The following is a 15715-nucleotide window of genomic DNA, read 5'->3' as shown; positions in this document are numbered from 1 at the left end:
CAAGGCATTTTCTTCGCTAAAATTGATTTTGGTCCTTTACAGATATTTTACATTTGGATTGGGAAAAGCTGTGATAATAGCTTCATAAAAGATGTGCTCGGATACCCTAACTATGCATCTGTACCACAGAAACTGGTAAGTGTTTTAATGAGTTATGGAATGTAATACATACATTGCCAAGTAATCTACGTTCTCCCTTGTATTGGCTGTATCAAATTATGAAACTGAATTAGATTTATTTTATTACATTCATAATGCTAATACCCATTTGCCAGATTTGTCCAGTCTTTTAAACATATGTTTAAAGAATGTGGGGCACCATAAAATTGTTTGAATTGTAAAATTAGTTTAACTAAAGCACTAAAAACAAAAATACCAAGGGATTCATGTAAGCAGATTAAAATAATCATGAGATTCTGACTCAGCTGTCAAAAATGAAGGAATCCAGAATTAATATCAGAACTCTTCCAATCATAATTTACCCTCTTGAGGTAGTGGTGTTTGGAGAGTTGATATTCTGTGAACTCAGTGTAGTCCACAAGTTCTACAGTACAACAGATAATGCATAAAGGGTTGAATTTAAACTACTTACTGAATTTTCCTAGCTTTGGTCAATTTTAACAAGGACGCCAACTATTAAAAGTCACTGGGACTTGACATTCCCTGAGATGCTTTTGAAAATCTCCCCCTAAATGTATTTGATTCAGACAGTACTAAGATTTTATTTCCAAAAAGTCAGAAAACAGCTGTTTGTTTTGAGGACCGAGGGACCTTATTAAGATACTGTACTGTACAAAAAAATCTGAACAGAATTGTATTCAGGTAGAACTAAATGTTAGGCCAGGTCTACACTACCGCGGTAGTTCGACGGCTGGCAATCGAACTTCCGGGTTCGATTTATCGCGTCTGGTCTGGACGCGATAAATCGATCCCGGAAGCGCTCGCCGTCGACTGCGGTACTCCAGCTCGGCGAGAGGAGTACCGCGGAGTCGACGGGGAGCCTGCCTGCCGCGTGTGGACCGCGTCTGAAACGCGGTAAGTTCGAACTAAGGTATGTCGACTTCAGCTACGTTATTCACGTAGCTGAAGTTGCGTACCTTAGTTCGAATTTGGGGGTTAGTGTAGACCAGGCCTTAGATACTGTAGAAACACACAGGAAAACAGGTCCTGCCCTAAAGATTACAATATGAAGGACAAAAAACAGATGTTTGGGAGGGGGGGGGGTGAGAAGTGAAGCATGCAGCAGAGTGGTCAGAGTGAAATTGAGCACAAAAACAATGCTAGTTCCAAGTTTTTAAAATCTATTTTGCATGTGTAATCTAGTCCTAACTATCCCTCTACTCAGCCATAATTAGTTGGCAATTGTAGGTAGAAGGGGGTTTTAAGGATGGATTTGAATGAAGAAAGGGTAGTAGTATCTTAATAGAGGAAGATAGATGGTGCAAGGATAGCTTTATTATTTTCAGTGAAAAAGCAAAGGGGTGATGAATTTATGATAGGGAATGACTGGCCATTACAGAAATGTAAGTGAAACGTTAAAAAATATAATTCATTCTATCCATTTACTACAGAGGACAGTAATTAGTTTTAAAACTGTAATCCGATAAATGAATTTTGATCCCATGTTAATTGCCCCATAAACTAAGCAAGCCTCAAAGGCAGTATGATCAGTTCAGGCAGAATGAAGCATCTTTCTTTCGCTGCTCAGCAATGATCGTGCAGCCAATTAGATAGACGAGTCCAATCTTTGTGTTGAACTTTGGGGGTTGCTGTTCAGGGCTAGTTTGTGGTGGTTGTATGTATGTGGGTCTCTTTAGGGCTGTAAAAGTAATCCTGAGGACAATGCTCAGGAACTTGTGTGGGGAAGAAGTTAAAATAATGCATTTTGGGGAGGTGGAGGAGGGAAGGGAAGGTAAATTGTGAATACAGTTAGGAGAGAATTTATCTACATACTGTTATTTTTATAGGCCTGTTTCCTAAAATGTCTTGTACTTCAAATATAGTGATTAATTTTATTTAAGGATGAAATCTTTGCACTTAGGCTTATCAAAGAGAAAATGCATATGTAATACAATTCATAGTAAATGATTTTGTAGGATGAGATTGGACTGTTTCCCTTGTGGATCATGTCATGACTGACATCCATCTTCTCCCAAACCATTTTTAACTCTTATTCATGTACCTATTTTACTAATTGGTTTCTTATATGTATGTATGTGTATATATATATATATATATATATATATATATATATATATACACCCATTCAGTACCCAGAAACATAATGTATAAAAAATGGCTGTTTAATTTGTCAGTCATCCACGGTTGGGGAGCTTTACATGGGATGTATTTAATTGTTCCATTGATTTATTTCTGCATGATTTATTTTAATTTGTTAGGGTTATATTTCCTTGCATTATAAAACTTTATTTTTCTAATTACATTTTTCAACCAGACACAACTTCCAGAGTTAGATACACTTTCTTCAGAGAGAGCCCGATCTTTTATATCCTGGCTTAGAGACAGTAGACCTTTAAATCCAGTTCTTCAAGTAATAAAGTAAGTATTTTTACAGTTAAACTTTCTGTAATCTCATCTTTTATACATCTCTGGGGAACAGAATTAGATTCCATAATAGTAGCTCTCAAATCCTGATCCTGAGAGATACTGAGTGCCCTCAACTTCTAATTGAAATAAGTAGGAAGCAAAGGCACTCAGCACATCATAGAAGATGCTGAGCACCTCACAAGATCAGGCCCAGTGGTATCAAAGACATCTTAATTGCAGAGATTGCTTTACAAAATATTTAAATTCATTTAATTTTAGAGTGCCAAGTCAAAGTTCAGACATTAATATATTTTACTATTATGAAAATACTAAACAATATGTGCCCCATGATAAATTAAAGTAACTGAATCAATTTCCAGTCCCATTTTATATTAAGGCTCCATTTATAAATGGTTTATAGAGTTAATAAATTATTAATGGATGTTTTAATACTTTCTTAATCGGTTGTTATAGATGTAGTCAGACAGGTCAATAAGTAGCTGATAACCAAGGTTTATAACCATCTCGAACACCTTTGTATGCTTTCCACCATGTCTATAACTAATGTGCTACTAATGTCTATAACATGCTTACAATATTTAATAATTTATTAATCCTTTATAAACCATTTATAAAATGGAACCTTAATATAAAATGTGACCTGTATTCTAATTCATCAGAGTGCTATACATACTATTGAATTACTTTATTGAAGTCCTTGTTCTTTTCAAGTTATTGCCTACTTGAAAAACCAAGACCTCATAAAATGCTTATACTTGTATCCAGTCAGTAGATTTTTCATCTCTGACAATGATTGATACACCATGTCTGACAGGTTTTTAAGAGAAATTACATTGAATGTTGGCTGCTGGCTGTTGTCCATGAAGCAAATATTGGTCTTATTTTTTATATGTGCGCAAGAGGTTCAGGTAAATTAGAGTGGCACTGTTGGCTCAACTATCAGCATTTCCTTTCACTTCTTACTTTTCAGATGTTTTTGGTTAACTGAGAATGAAATATCTGTATCTTGGGTAAATTTTTGACACCTTTAAAAATTGAATACATCAAAAGCTATTTAAAGAAATGATTATCAGTAATTTCACTTGATTTATCCAGAGATTATCTTTGTCACCCAAATTAATAAAAGACAAGAAATTCAAAGTTAGGGCTGAAATTCTATATTTAATTCTTAGCCTAGCTGCTGCTGTTGGATTACAATAGCATCCTGAGGCCTTAATAAGGACTGGGGCATAATTACAGTAGGTGCTGTGCAAATGATGGAGACAGCCTGTGCCCCAGTGAATTTCCAATCTAAGACCCTGATTCTGCAAAAAAGTTTGCTTAGCTTTTAGCTTGCAGTAGCTTCAAGGATGCTGTTGATATGTTTAAAGTGTTTGAAAGTGTTTTCTGGATTGAGGCCTTATTGCCTCTTTCACTCTCCTTTTTCTGTTCCACCTGCAGAAGGAAAAAATTGAGGATTATATGTCAGCAGTGACTATAATCTTGAAAATTATATTAAAAGTTTAAAAGTTAACCAGATCAAAGTCCGTTGCTGTCAACAGAATCATGGCACCTGCTTCCACAAAAATCCTTTTTTCCTAACTGTTTCTTATTGAGTCTTTGTTTTGTTTTGTTTTTTAAGGCTAAAGATTTTTAATGTTTTTTTCCTCTCCCTATTTTTTAACCCAGATTCTAGAGCTCCTGTTTTTATAACAGGAAAGAATTTTAATTTTTTTTACTGGGGAAAACTGATACCTTTATTAGTAGAGTTGTCCAGAAAATCCCTATGGAAAAAATGCATGTTTTTGAAATATTTTTGTCCAGGACTTTACAAAATCAAAACATGATACTTTCAAGAAAAAAACAATTTTGGTCAGCAAACCGGAAAATTTGAGCACAGGCAAAAAGTGAAATTGACAAGGGCCTTCCAACCTGGCTGCTGAAGAGGCAGAGAGCTGGACTATTCAGGTAACGTCTACACAGCAAAGAAAAACCTGCACTTGGCCTGTGCCAGCCAACTCAGGCTCCCGGGACTCGGGCTGTGGGGCTATTTCATTGCTGTGTAGACTTCTGGGCTTTGGAGCTCTGGGACCCTCCCACCTCGCAGGGTCCTAGAGCTTGGACTACAGCCTGAGTCAGCTGGCACACACCAGCTGTGGGTGTCTAGTTGCTGTGTAGACATACCCTCAGTTACTCACAAGCTCTGGCAGCCACTCAACGTCCTCTCCCCCATCCCTCCTCTTTCTCTAGAGGAAAGGAGTGGGGGTGCTCAGTCTCTCTTGCCCAGGGTGGTGGGAAGGCTGAGTGCTCTGATTCTCTGCCTCTAACCCTCCTGAGGAGGAAGGGAGGTGGAGAGTCAGGGTACTCAGCCTTGGCAGCCTTCCAGCAGGGCAGCCAGGAACTGTCCCTTTGGCAAAACTGAAATTTCCTTACAGGACATTTTGGTTTTTGTGAAAAGGGCATTTTTCATCAGAAAATGGTTCAATGGAAAATTCCCTTTTAACTCTACTTAATGGCGTTTTTTGCTGAATCCTAGATCTCCAAGAGCAATATGCAGTGTATGGACTTCCTGCTTATACTTGTCTTTACAATAGTTTTGTTTAGTGCTTTGACTAATACATTTTCTTATGTTTCAGAGATGAGAGTCCTGCCAAAACAGATTTTTTCCAGCACTTAGTTGAAGACCGGACAGAGGCAGCATTCTCTTATTATGAATTCTTACTTCATATTCAACAGCAGATTTGTAAGTGAAAGTGAAAGAAAGAAGAAGAAAATTCCCAACTTTGAATACAAACGTTAGCTGTGAGAGAAGCACATGGCAACAGGCATTTGCTCTTCACAATAAACAGTGTAAAGCACCGTATCAGAAGCTTTGCAGCTAAAGGAAAAATATACACGTACGGAGGAATTTTATGGATTTGCTTCAGCCTGAAAATGATAGGAGTAATGATGCTCTTTCACTAGTACATTTTTAACTGGTTTATACACGTTTCCGGTAGTGCAGCAGTATGGTGCTCTGTTTATTGCAAGCTGTTGAATTTATGTAGCTATGTGGGATGATATTTCTTAATGATATGTAAAATTAGATAAAACCTTTTTTCTTACATTTATTATGATAACCTTTCTGGAGTCAGACTCTTGCAGAGGTGCCAAGGGCAGTACTATATGGTGTTTGTTTATATTACTTTTTAAAAGGAATGATTCATATTCACTAAAAGACTTCAACATTTTCCCTGTGAGGACTATAGAGTTTCAATACAGTACATGAATTGTAGAAATAAAATATATAATGTACATAAGTGTTACATTTGTAAAGAAAATGTAAAAATGTAACTACACAATGAATTGCGCAGTGTGCAGCAGTGTTGCATATTCAATAATAGATCATTTTGCCCAGTTAAAATGAGGTTGACTGATAGATAATACATATTAAGAAATCTGAATCACATAGGAAAAACCCAACTTTGTAATCCTGTTAATTCTTTTACATGGATTTATTTATGATCAGCTTACTAATTAAAAATATTTTGCTTGATCAAGTGTTTTTATATTTATGCAACTGATAATCATTTAGAAACTGAACTCTAATGCTGAATCTAAAATTCACTTTTGAAGAGAATATGTTTCCCACTTTATTTCACAGATTTCTAGAAGGGGAGGAGAGAATATTTCATAGTTTGAAATGAGCAAATGTATCAATAAGGGTTAGTTTGGCATCCTTTCACATATTTGGCTTGTGAAAAAGTATAACGTCCTAATATTTTGTAATCTGCAGCAATCCTGGCCCAGGTTTCTTTAACTCAGTTTTGTGGTACTCAAAATAAGCATGATTAATCATTGAATGGGATCCTGTGACAGGGTTTCTGCATGATGAAAAATAAGGGACATAAAAATGTTTTATTAAAAGAGAGGAAGGGAAAGTAATATTTTATTTGAAAAGTTGGTAAATGTCAAAGAAGCTTATTTCAAAATGTAATCACCTTGCGATTGACTTCTTTATAACCTCATTTCTGCTAATAAATGTAATTAAATGGCTGGGTTTGTAAACACAGATTAAGCTCCGAAGTTAAAATCTGGTATTGGTGGTCAGGTGAAGGGGGAGGAACTGTGTTTGGCCATCCGCTGCAATTGCTGATTTAGGCTTGGTCAGTCATATGACCCAGTCTGAACTTTTGTCACTTGTTTGCTTTAATTAAATTTGTGTGTGTTCAGGTAATTGAACGAAGAAGTGCTAAATAAATGGTGGTAATGTTAGCACATTTTCTTTTAAAACAGTCCAGAAAAACATTTTTTAAAAGCATTCAAGAAGTTGAACATTAACGACCCTACCCCCCGCAAAGATGGACTCAAATTGAATTTGTACCTACTGTACAGTATTCAATAGAAACATGTAATAGCTAGATATTGCAACTGTTTTATGATTAATTAAATCCTGAAAGCGTGTAATCCTGAGAGTTTGCACCACATCACAGTTTTGGAGATACCTTATTTAAATTTGTGCATCTTTTCCCTAATTAAAGATACTCAAGTACACCAAGGATAGCACATAAATAAATCTTTGTTATTCATCTTTATGGTCAGTTACTATGGGGCTTGTACACACTACCACTTATGTTGGTATAAATTTTGTCACTCAGGAGCGTGAACAAGCCACCCCCCCGCCCATGACTGACGTATGGTACAGCAATCTAAGCGCTGGTATGGACAGCACCGTGTAACTCTCCCACAGACATAGCTACACCTCTCGAGGAGGTGGTTTTATTATGCCGACGGGAGAGCTCTCTCCCATCAATATAGAGCGTCTTCACCAGCTGCATAGGTGCAGCTGCGTTGCTGTAGCACTTCTAGTGTAAATGTCTGCAGAAATACAGGGTAGTGTCCCTCTATCAAGACAACACAATGCAAGTAACTACATATATTTTGTTCTATTTACACTACACATTTTGAATTAAGGGTAAGAGCTACTGAAGAATAAGACAGGTGAAAAGATGTCAGAAGGGGATATTAGCATAATCTTAATAGTTCTTCAGAATATACAGACTTGTAAACTTGACATTGAATATCCAGGAACATTCAAAACAATGATTATGGTGACCCAGTCTGTAAAATTGCTACTTAAAGCTTTATTCTTCTATGTATTTTGTATATAAAAGTTGTTATGAAAAATACATGAGAGAACTATTTGATTTATTTAGTAAAATCAATTTACAGTATAGAAAAGCTGGTAGTTTTTGGCTCTTTTTATATGATGATCGGTTAATATCAGATATCTCTTTTCCAACCACCATAAAGGAATTGGGTGCAAGCCATAAGATATGTGCTCCCACCAAGAAATGTGTGCAACCACCCTGAAGAAGCATGAAGACCCTCTCCTCAGTAGCATTCTAAGGTGGGGGGTGTGCTTTTATGATGAGTAACTTAAAAAATTAACAAAGGTTTTTGGCCACATTAAATCTGCATATGAAGCAAGGATCTTTGTGTTTAAAAAAAAAAAAAAAGTGTGCCATAGAAACAAAAATAGAAGACATCCAGCCTCCTAGCCATTGAAAGTAGCTGACTCCAGAAACTCTTAGATTGCTGAAAGATAGTATAAACTGGATGGTTAAGTGTTAAGATGACTTCCTAATCTGTTGTTTGAATTCAGCCAAGGTGCACAGTAATGGAAGCTGTCAGGTGGCTGTTCTGGTAGTTTGGTCCAATGGTCCATCTAGCCCAGTATCCTGTCTTCTGACCATGTTTTATGCCACTTGCTTCAGAGGGAGTGAACAGACGCGGGCAATTTGAGTGATCCATCCCGTGTCGTCCAGTCCCAACTTCTAGTAGTCAGAGGTTTAGGGACACCCAGAGCATGGGGTTGCGTCTCTGACCATCTTGGCTAATAGACTTTGATGGGCTTATCTTCCATAAACTTACCTATTTTTTTTTTAAATCCAGTTATACTTTTTGATTCACAACACCTTCTGGCAAAGAGTTCCGCCGGTTGACTGCATTGTGTGAAGAAGTACTTCCTTATGTTTTAAACTTGCTGCCTATTAATTTAATTGGGTGTCCCCTGCTTCATGTGCTATGTGAAGGAAAAATAACACTTTCTCCACACCATTCATGATTTATAGACCTTTATCATATCCCCCATCAGTCATCTCTTTTCCAAGCTGAACAGTCCGTCTTTTTAATCTCTCCTCGGATGGAAGCTGTTCCATATCCCTAATCATTTTGGTTGCCCTTCTCTGTGCTTTTTCCAATTCTAATATATCTTTTTTGAGATGGACAAGGTGGGTGAGGTAATATCTTCTATTGAACCAACTTCTATTGGGGAGAGAGAAAAGCTTTCGAGCTACACAGAGCTCTTCAAGTCTGGGAAAGGTACTCCCAGCATCACAGCAAAATGGAAGGTGGAACAGATTGTGTAGCATAAGTAGCACATATTATTAAGGGACTATTCAAGATAGAGTAGCCTGGTAACAGTTGTGTAATCAAAGGACAAAAAGAAGGGGGTTAGGAGGTTACAGATGGTTGTAATAAGCTATAAATCCAGTGTCTGTTCGATCCACAATTTTTAGTGGCTAGCAGAGTAATGATTTTAAGTTCCCAGGCTCGTCTTTAGAAAGTGTTGTGCAGGTTTCCTTTGAGAATGAGGATGGATAAGTCTGCTATAGATAGGGTGTCCAGAGCTACACACAGAATTCAAGATGTGGGCATACAATAGATTTATATAGTGGCGTGATATTTTCTGTTTTGCTATCTAACCCTTTCATAATGGTTCCTAACATTGTTAGCTTTTTTGTTAGTGGCTGCTGCACATTGAGTGGATGTTTTCAGAGAACTATCCACAGTGACTCCAAGATCTTTCATTTATTCCTATCCTTTGTTTCCTATCTTTTAACCAGTTGCTCTTCAATTAAAGGGCCTTCTGTCTTATTACAACTCCTAACTTTGCTTAAGAGCCTTTGGTGAGGGACCTTGTTGAAGGCTTTCTAAGGTCCAAGTACACTACATCCACTCAATCACCTTCATCCACATGCTTGTTGACTCCCTCAAAGAATTCTGATTGATTGGTGAGGCATGATTTCCCTTTAAGAAAGCTGTGTTGACTCTTCCCCAACATATAATGTTCTCCATGTGCCTGTTGATTCTGTTCTTTACTATAGTTTCAACCAATTTGCCCTGTACTGAAATTAGTTTTATCAATCTGTAATTGCCAGGATTGCCTCTGGAGCCTTTTTTAAAAATCGGTGTTACATTAAACTATCCTCCAGTCATGTGATACAAAGAATGATTTAAGAGAGAAATTAAACCACAGTTAGTAGTTCATCTTTGAGTTCCTTCAGAACTCATCGGTGAGTACCATCTGATCCTGGTGACTTACTACTTTTTAACAATTTGTTCCAAAACATTCTCTATTGACATCTCAATCTGAGGTTCCTCAGATTTGTCACCTAAAAAGAATGGCTCAGGTATGGAAATCTCCTTGGCATCCTCTGCAGTGTAGACCAATGCAAAGAATTCAGTTTGCTCCTCTGCAACAGCCTTGTCTTTCTTGAGTGATCCTTTAGAACAGGGGTCGCCAACCTTTCAGAAGTGGTGTGCCAAGTCTTCATTTAATCACTCTGATTTAAGGTTTCACGTGCCAGTAATACATTTTAACATTTTTAGAAGGTCTCTTTCTATAAATCTGTAATATATAACTAGACTATTGTTGTATGTAAAGTAAATAAGGTTCTTAAAATGTTCAAGAAGCTTCATTTAAAATTAAATTAAAATGCAGAGCCCCCCGGACTGGTGGCCAAGACCCGGGCAGTGTGAGTGCCACTGAAAATCAGCTCGCGTGCCGCCTTTGGCACACGTGCCATAGGTTGCCTACCCCTGCTTTAGAACCTTGATCATCCAGTGACCCCACTGACTGTTTGGAAGGCTTCCTGCTTCCAATATACTTCTTAAAAAAAAAAAAAAAAATCCTGTTAGTTTGTGTCTTGCCTAATTCTACTTTTACACTTGGCTTGCCAGATCTTATGCTGCTTTCTATTTTCCTCAGTAGAATTTGACTTCCAATTTTTGAAATGTGCCTTTTTGTCTCTAACCACCTGTTTTACTCTGTTTAGTGGCCTTTTTTTGGTCCTCTTACTGTTTTTTTGAGGGGGGAAGGGGAAGAGGGGGGGAGATAATACCTATAATTTGAGCCTTTTATTATGGTGCTTTAAAAAAGTTTCCATGCAGCTTGCAGGCATTTCACTCTTGTGACTATTCCTTTCAGTTTCTGTTTAGCTTCATTTTTGTGTAGTTCCCCTTTTTGAAGTTAAATGCTGCTATGGTAGGCTTCTTTGGTATTTTCCCCGCTACCAGGATGTTAAATTTTAATTATATTATGGGTGCTATTACCGAGTGGTTCAGCTATAATGACCTCTTGGACCAGATCCTGGGCACCATTTAGGACTAAATCAAGAATTGCCTCTCCTCTTGTGGATTCCAGGACTAACTGCTCCTGGAAGCAGACATTAATGGTGTCTAGAAGTTTTATCTCTGCATCCCATCCTGAAGTGACTGTTTCCAGTCAATATGGGGATAGTTGAACGTCTCCATTATTATTAGGCTTTCTTTTTTGTAACCTCTCTAGTCTCCCTGAGCATTTCACAGTCATCGTCATCATCCTGGTCACATGATCGATAGTATATTTGTACTGTTATACTCATTCAATCATGGAATTTCTAGCCCTAGGGATTCTGTGGTACAGTTTAATTCATTTAGGATTGTTACTGTATTTGGTTATGTGCTTTTTCACATATAATGCCACTCCCCCACCAGTGCAACCTACTCTGTCATTCCTATATATTATGTACCTTGGTATTACCGTGTTCCATTGTTCCAAGTTTGATGCATATTATATGAATATCCTAATTTAATACCAGGCAGTCAAGTTCACCCATATTAGTATTTAGACATCTTGTGTTTGTATACAAGAACTTATAAAATTTGTCAATATTTCGTTGTCTGCCTTCATGTGATGTAATTTGAATGGGACTCTGCTTCATTTGACTGTTTTTGTTCTATTCTGTATTTTATCAACTTCTGTCCTCTCCCCTTTACTAGGATATAGAGTTTCCCCTTTAATAAATCTTCCTCTAAGGGATGTCTCTCCGAACTATGTGCTCCTCTGCACCTGTTGACTTTCCCCTAATCCTTAGTTTAAAAACTCCTCTACAGCCTTTTTAATTTTACATGCCAGCAATCTTGTTCTGTTTTGGTCTAGGTGGAGCCCATTCTTCCTGTATAAGCTCCTCCTTTCCCAAAAGGTTCCCAGTTCCTAATAAACCTAAATCCCTCTTCCTAACACCATCATCTCATTGATGCATTGAGACCATGCAATTCTGCCTGTGTAACTGGCCCTGCACTTGGAACTGGAAGCATTTCAGAGCATGCTACCAGTAGAGGTCCTGGACTTCAATCTCTTGCCTAGCAGGCTACCTATCCCTGTGTCATTGCTACCTACATGTACCACAACCACGGCTCCTCCCCAGTGCTGCACATAAGTCTATCTAGATGTCTCAAGAGGTCTGCAACTTTGCACCCGGCAGGCAATTCATCATGCAGTTCTGCTGGTCCTCACAAACCCAAATATCTATTTCTAATAATCGAATCCCCCATTACTATTAGTTGTCTCTTCCTAATAACTGGGTACCTAATACCCAGGGGGGGTATCCTCAGTGCAAGAGGATACCATGACATCATCACTCCAGCTTGATGTTCTCCTTCCCCCAAGACTTTCATCCTCCTCAACAGCATAGAGGCTGTCAGACTGGGAGTGGGACTACTTTACTGTGCCCCAGAAAGTCTCATCTGTGTACTTCCCTGTCTTCCTTAGGTCCAGTTCACCAACTCTAATCTCAAGAGCCCTTACTCTTTGCGAGCCATGACTTGCTTGCACCGAATGCACACATATCACTTGCCCACGAGGCAGTGCAATAAACTGGGTAGCCCCCAGTCTGCTGCTGGACTTCTGCCTGTATTATTTTTATTATTGCAGGGGTATCACAATAGAGATACCATTACTAATAGTCCTAGCAGAGGAACCCGAGAGTTAAATGGGCCTGGGTACTGAACCCCACACACAATTTTGTATATCATCCCTCCAGATCAGTTGTCATTTACGTTAGCAGGACAGTTTTTGATGCTGGGTGTTGTGAGTTCCTAGTGTGCATTAGTCTGGTACCATCTACAAATAGTAAACTAAATAAAAGTACAAAACTCTGGAAAGTAATGAAAATTGTTTGTTTGTTTTTCCCAAGGTGGTCAGCTGTCAGGGTTCACTTTTCCTCTTGACAGACACCAATGGCATCATACTTTCTGGGCAGGCTGTGTTGAATATGTGCAAGCAACCTTCTATCTAGGTGCATATAAAGAAAAGCATAATATTTTGCTTTGTGGCAGGAAGCAGTTGTGACTATTTACACCAAATAAATGATTTAGAAAAAACATTTGGCTGCAGCACCATGCTTGGATTACAGATCAGGTTACCCTATGTGATGTGGCTGAAACCCAGTTAAAATAGGACCTCTGTCTGAATGGAGACATTCTTTGGGGTACTAAGGTACTGCAAAGAGATTAATTAAAATTGTGAGGTTGCTGCATTCAGAAGACTGGCAAGAATATAGTTCAGACAAATTATTTAGGGTTGGAGTTTAAATTGTAGGATGAAAGTGACCTGTCTTTCAGCTGCAAAGCAGTACAGAGATACAAATACTTCTGTGGAGTGTACTGAGTATTTTTTCTTTTGAGAGAATTTTTAATATTTTATTACAAGATTTTTTTTTATTCAGAAATGCTTCTTATGAAGGAGAAAAACATCCACCTTTCCAGATAAAGGGAGTCAGAGACATGAATAGAAGGACAACCAGACTTACGCAACAATGTGTATCGAAGCTGGTGTTTGGGACTCTGAAGGAGATAGAGAAACAAAAAAGTGATATAATGAGGGTGACTCCTTACTACCAGTTTGAAATACATTGTGTTGCTGTGCTGGATGGAACTAGTGTCTTTCAGCTGAGGAATGAATAACAGCGATGTCTTCATTTAGTAAGGAGGTGTCTTCATGGCCACTGGCAAAGCACTAATAAAAGGGGGCAGAGTTAGCAGAAATATTTTTGTAGTAGAAACCTACATTTACATCTATCAAGGTTATGGCAAACAACCATAGAAATACAAAATATAAGATCTGCTAATCTACAGTAACTCCATCCAGTATAAATAAATGCTCTTTTTTGGCAACCGAACACTAACATATTTGGAGGTGGAGTAAAAATGTTCCTTTGCAGCAAAGGGAGATGGGAAAGAATTCAGATTTGATTGCCAATAACTTTTTTTTTCTGAAGCAGAGGCCTGTTGCTGCAGCAGCTCCATTATAGCACAGGAAGGAAAGTTCATTTTTATAAATCAAACTTTTGCCTCATAGCAAAGGAACCGTGTACCACTAAGGGAATATGTGAGCATAGCCTGCAAGAGTGAATCATTGGTAACAGTAGTAGTACATTCATTATATGGTATGTCTGTTTCAACAAAATTATAAAGTAAGTGTCTATTGTTGTTCCATTTTCTCCATTCCTTTGTCTATTATGTGCTCAGTTAACTGAAATTTTCTTATTCTAGAATAAAAATGACTGTTTGAATACCTCTTTTTGATGGCAGTGGCAAAAACAAAGGCTTCTGATTTTTTATAAAAATGTGTCCTTCCTTTCTTTTCAATTGTCTCAAGTTCCGGTTTCTCCAAGTTGCACTTCATTAATGATGCATCAGGTTTGGGTGCATCCAGGCTTATCTCACCACTCACACCTGCTTTTCCCTAGTTCTATAATGCCCTTTAGTATTCCTTTTAGAATAGCTGCATTGTACTTGTAGTTTAGGCACTCACCTTCTGATAATACAGTGGCTCCACAAGCATTGAGACATATTAGAATATATTTTAATGTTGCTGTAAATATTAAAACAATATTTTTGTTCTGTGCTTACTGTTTGCTGGCCACAGTATATAGAAATGGAGGCTACACATACTGTTGTTTGTGATATATTTTCTGTGTATTCCTTTCATTTACACGTTGTTTTACGTGTATTTTGAAGCTGAAGTCTGAAAGATTTTTAAAATACAGATTTGCATTCAATATTGCCTCCTTCCTCCAAAATGTAACTAATCCATGCACAAACAGCTTAGAAAATAGAGAAAGAAATCTACTCCTGCAGGAGGATAGCACAACCATAATGTAATTATATGGTTGAAGTAAAGGAAACTTAAGTTAAGATGGAAAAGAGTGGGATGGGATAGGCAAAACAAAGGTGAAGTATACCTGGGAAAGAGAAGGAAGGATGTGTTTTCTATATTTTTGACTCAGTATTTTAGAAAAAAATCATTGCTTTTATTAGACATGTCCAAGAAAAGTCTCTTATAAGAAGTGCATTTTAGAGGGCCATGTCTACTCACGTACAGTAACTAGTGATATATTTCCAATGTCTATAGTATCTTCTAAGCAATGAATAAACCTGAGCATTTTAAATCTCCCTTTGAGCTGTGTGGGAGGGACTCAATATCCAAGGTAATATTGCCATGTTTACCTTTAAAAATGTGGTGTTTAAGCAAATATAGTTTCCCAATATGCTTTCACCTGTGCACAGTCCCAAAACATGCATATGTTCCTGTAGATTTCAAACACTGCCAGGAATAATTTGTGTTCTTCAGACCCAACTAATTAAGACTTTTGTGGGCTCCAGTCAAATTTTGTTCAGAATTTTAAAATATTAATTGAAGGTTGGCGTCATTTACAGTTTTCTAGTTGGAGGAACAGATAATACTGCAAACTCTTATCTTTATAGCACAGTATGTGGTATCTTGTTCTTGCTCATAACAATATTGTATTATGAAGAGTTGTGTCAAGGTCTGATTATCAGACTTCCGAGGTAAGATACTGAATGTGTTTTTGAAGGGTTATTTTTAAATCCAATTTGAGATTGGATTCTTTGAGATGTTAGAAATGAGCTCACTAATCCTAGCAAACAGCTTTAATTGCATCTGGTCCTCTCTTCTGCATCCAGATTGTTTTTATTTTGCAGCTGCTGAAAAAAAACTTTACAGGCATAAATCAAATGTTTAGTATCCTTTAGCTCTTCCAATAGTTCTAGAACATTTTTT

At 37.6% G+C, this 15715-nt stretch overlaps 1 protein-coding gene across 1 annotated transcript in view; it reads left to right on the top strand.

Annotated features, from left to right (window-relative positions):
- SEC24B (SEC24 homolog B, COPII coat complex component) overlaps positions 1 to 6072 on the top strand; it is a 76908-nt gene extending 70836 nt beyond the window's left edge. The window contains exons 22-24 of the mRNA XM_065405160.1: positions 43 to 135; positions 2456 to 2559; positions 5184 to 6072. Of these exons, the coding sequence (XP_065261232.1) occupies positions 43 to 135; positions 2456 to 2559; positions 5184 to 5298 (312 nt within the window). The 3' untranslated portion in view covers positions 5299 to 6072. The remainder of the gene's footprint in view (positions 1 to 42; positions 136 to 2455; positions 2560 to 5183) is intronic.
- Positions 6073 to 15715: the final 9643 nt, after the last annotated feature.

The sequence above is a fragment of the Emys orbicularis genome, chromosome 5, assembly GCF_028017835.1.
Source record: "Emys orbicularis isolate rEmyOrb1 chromosome 5, rEmyOrb1.hap1, whole genome shotgun sequence".
Lineage (NCBI taxonomy): Eukaryota > Metazoa > Chordata > Testudines > Emydidae > Emys > Emys orbicularis.
This window is presented reverse-complemented; position numbering and strand designations above follow the sequence as displayed.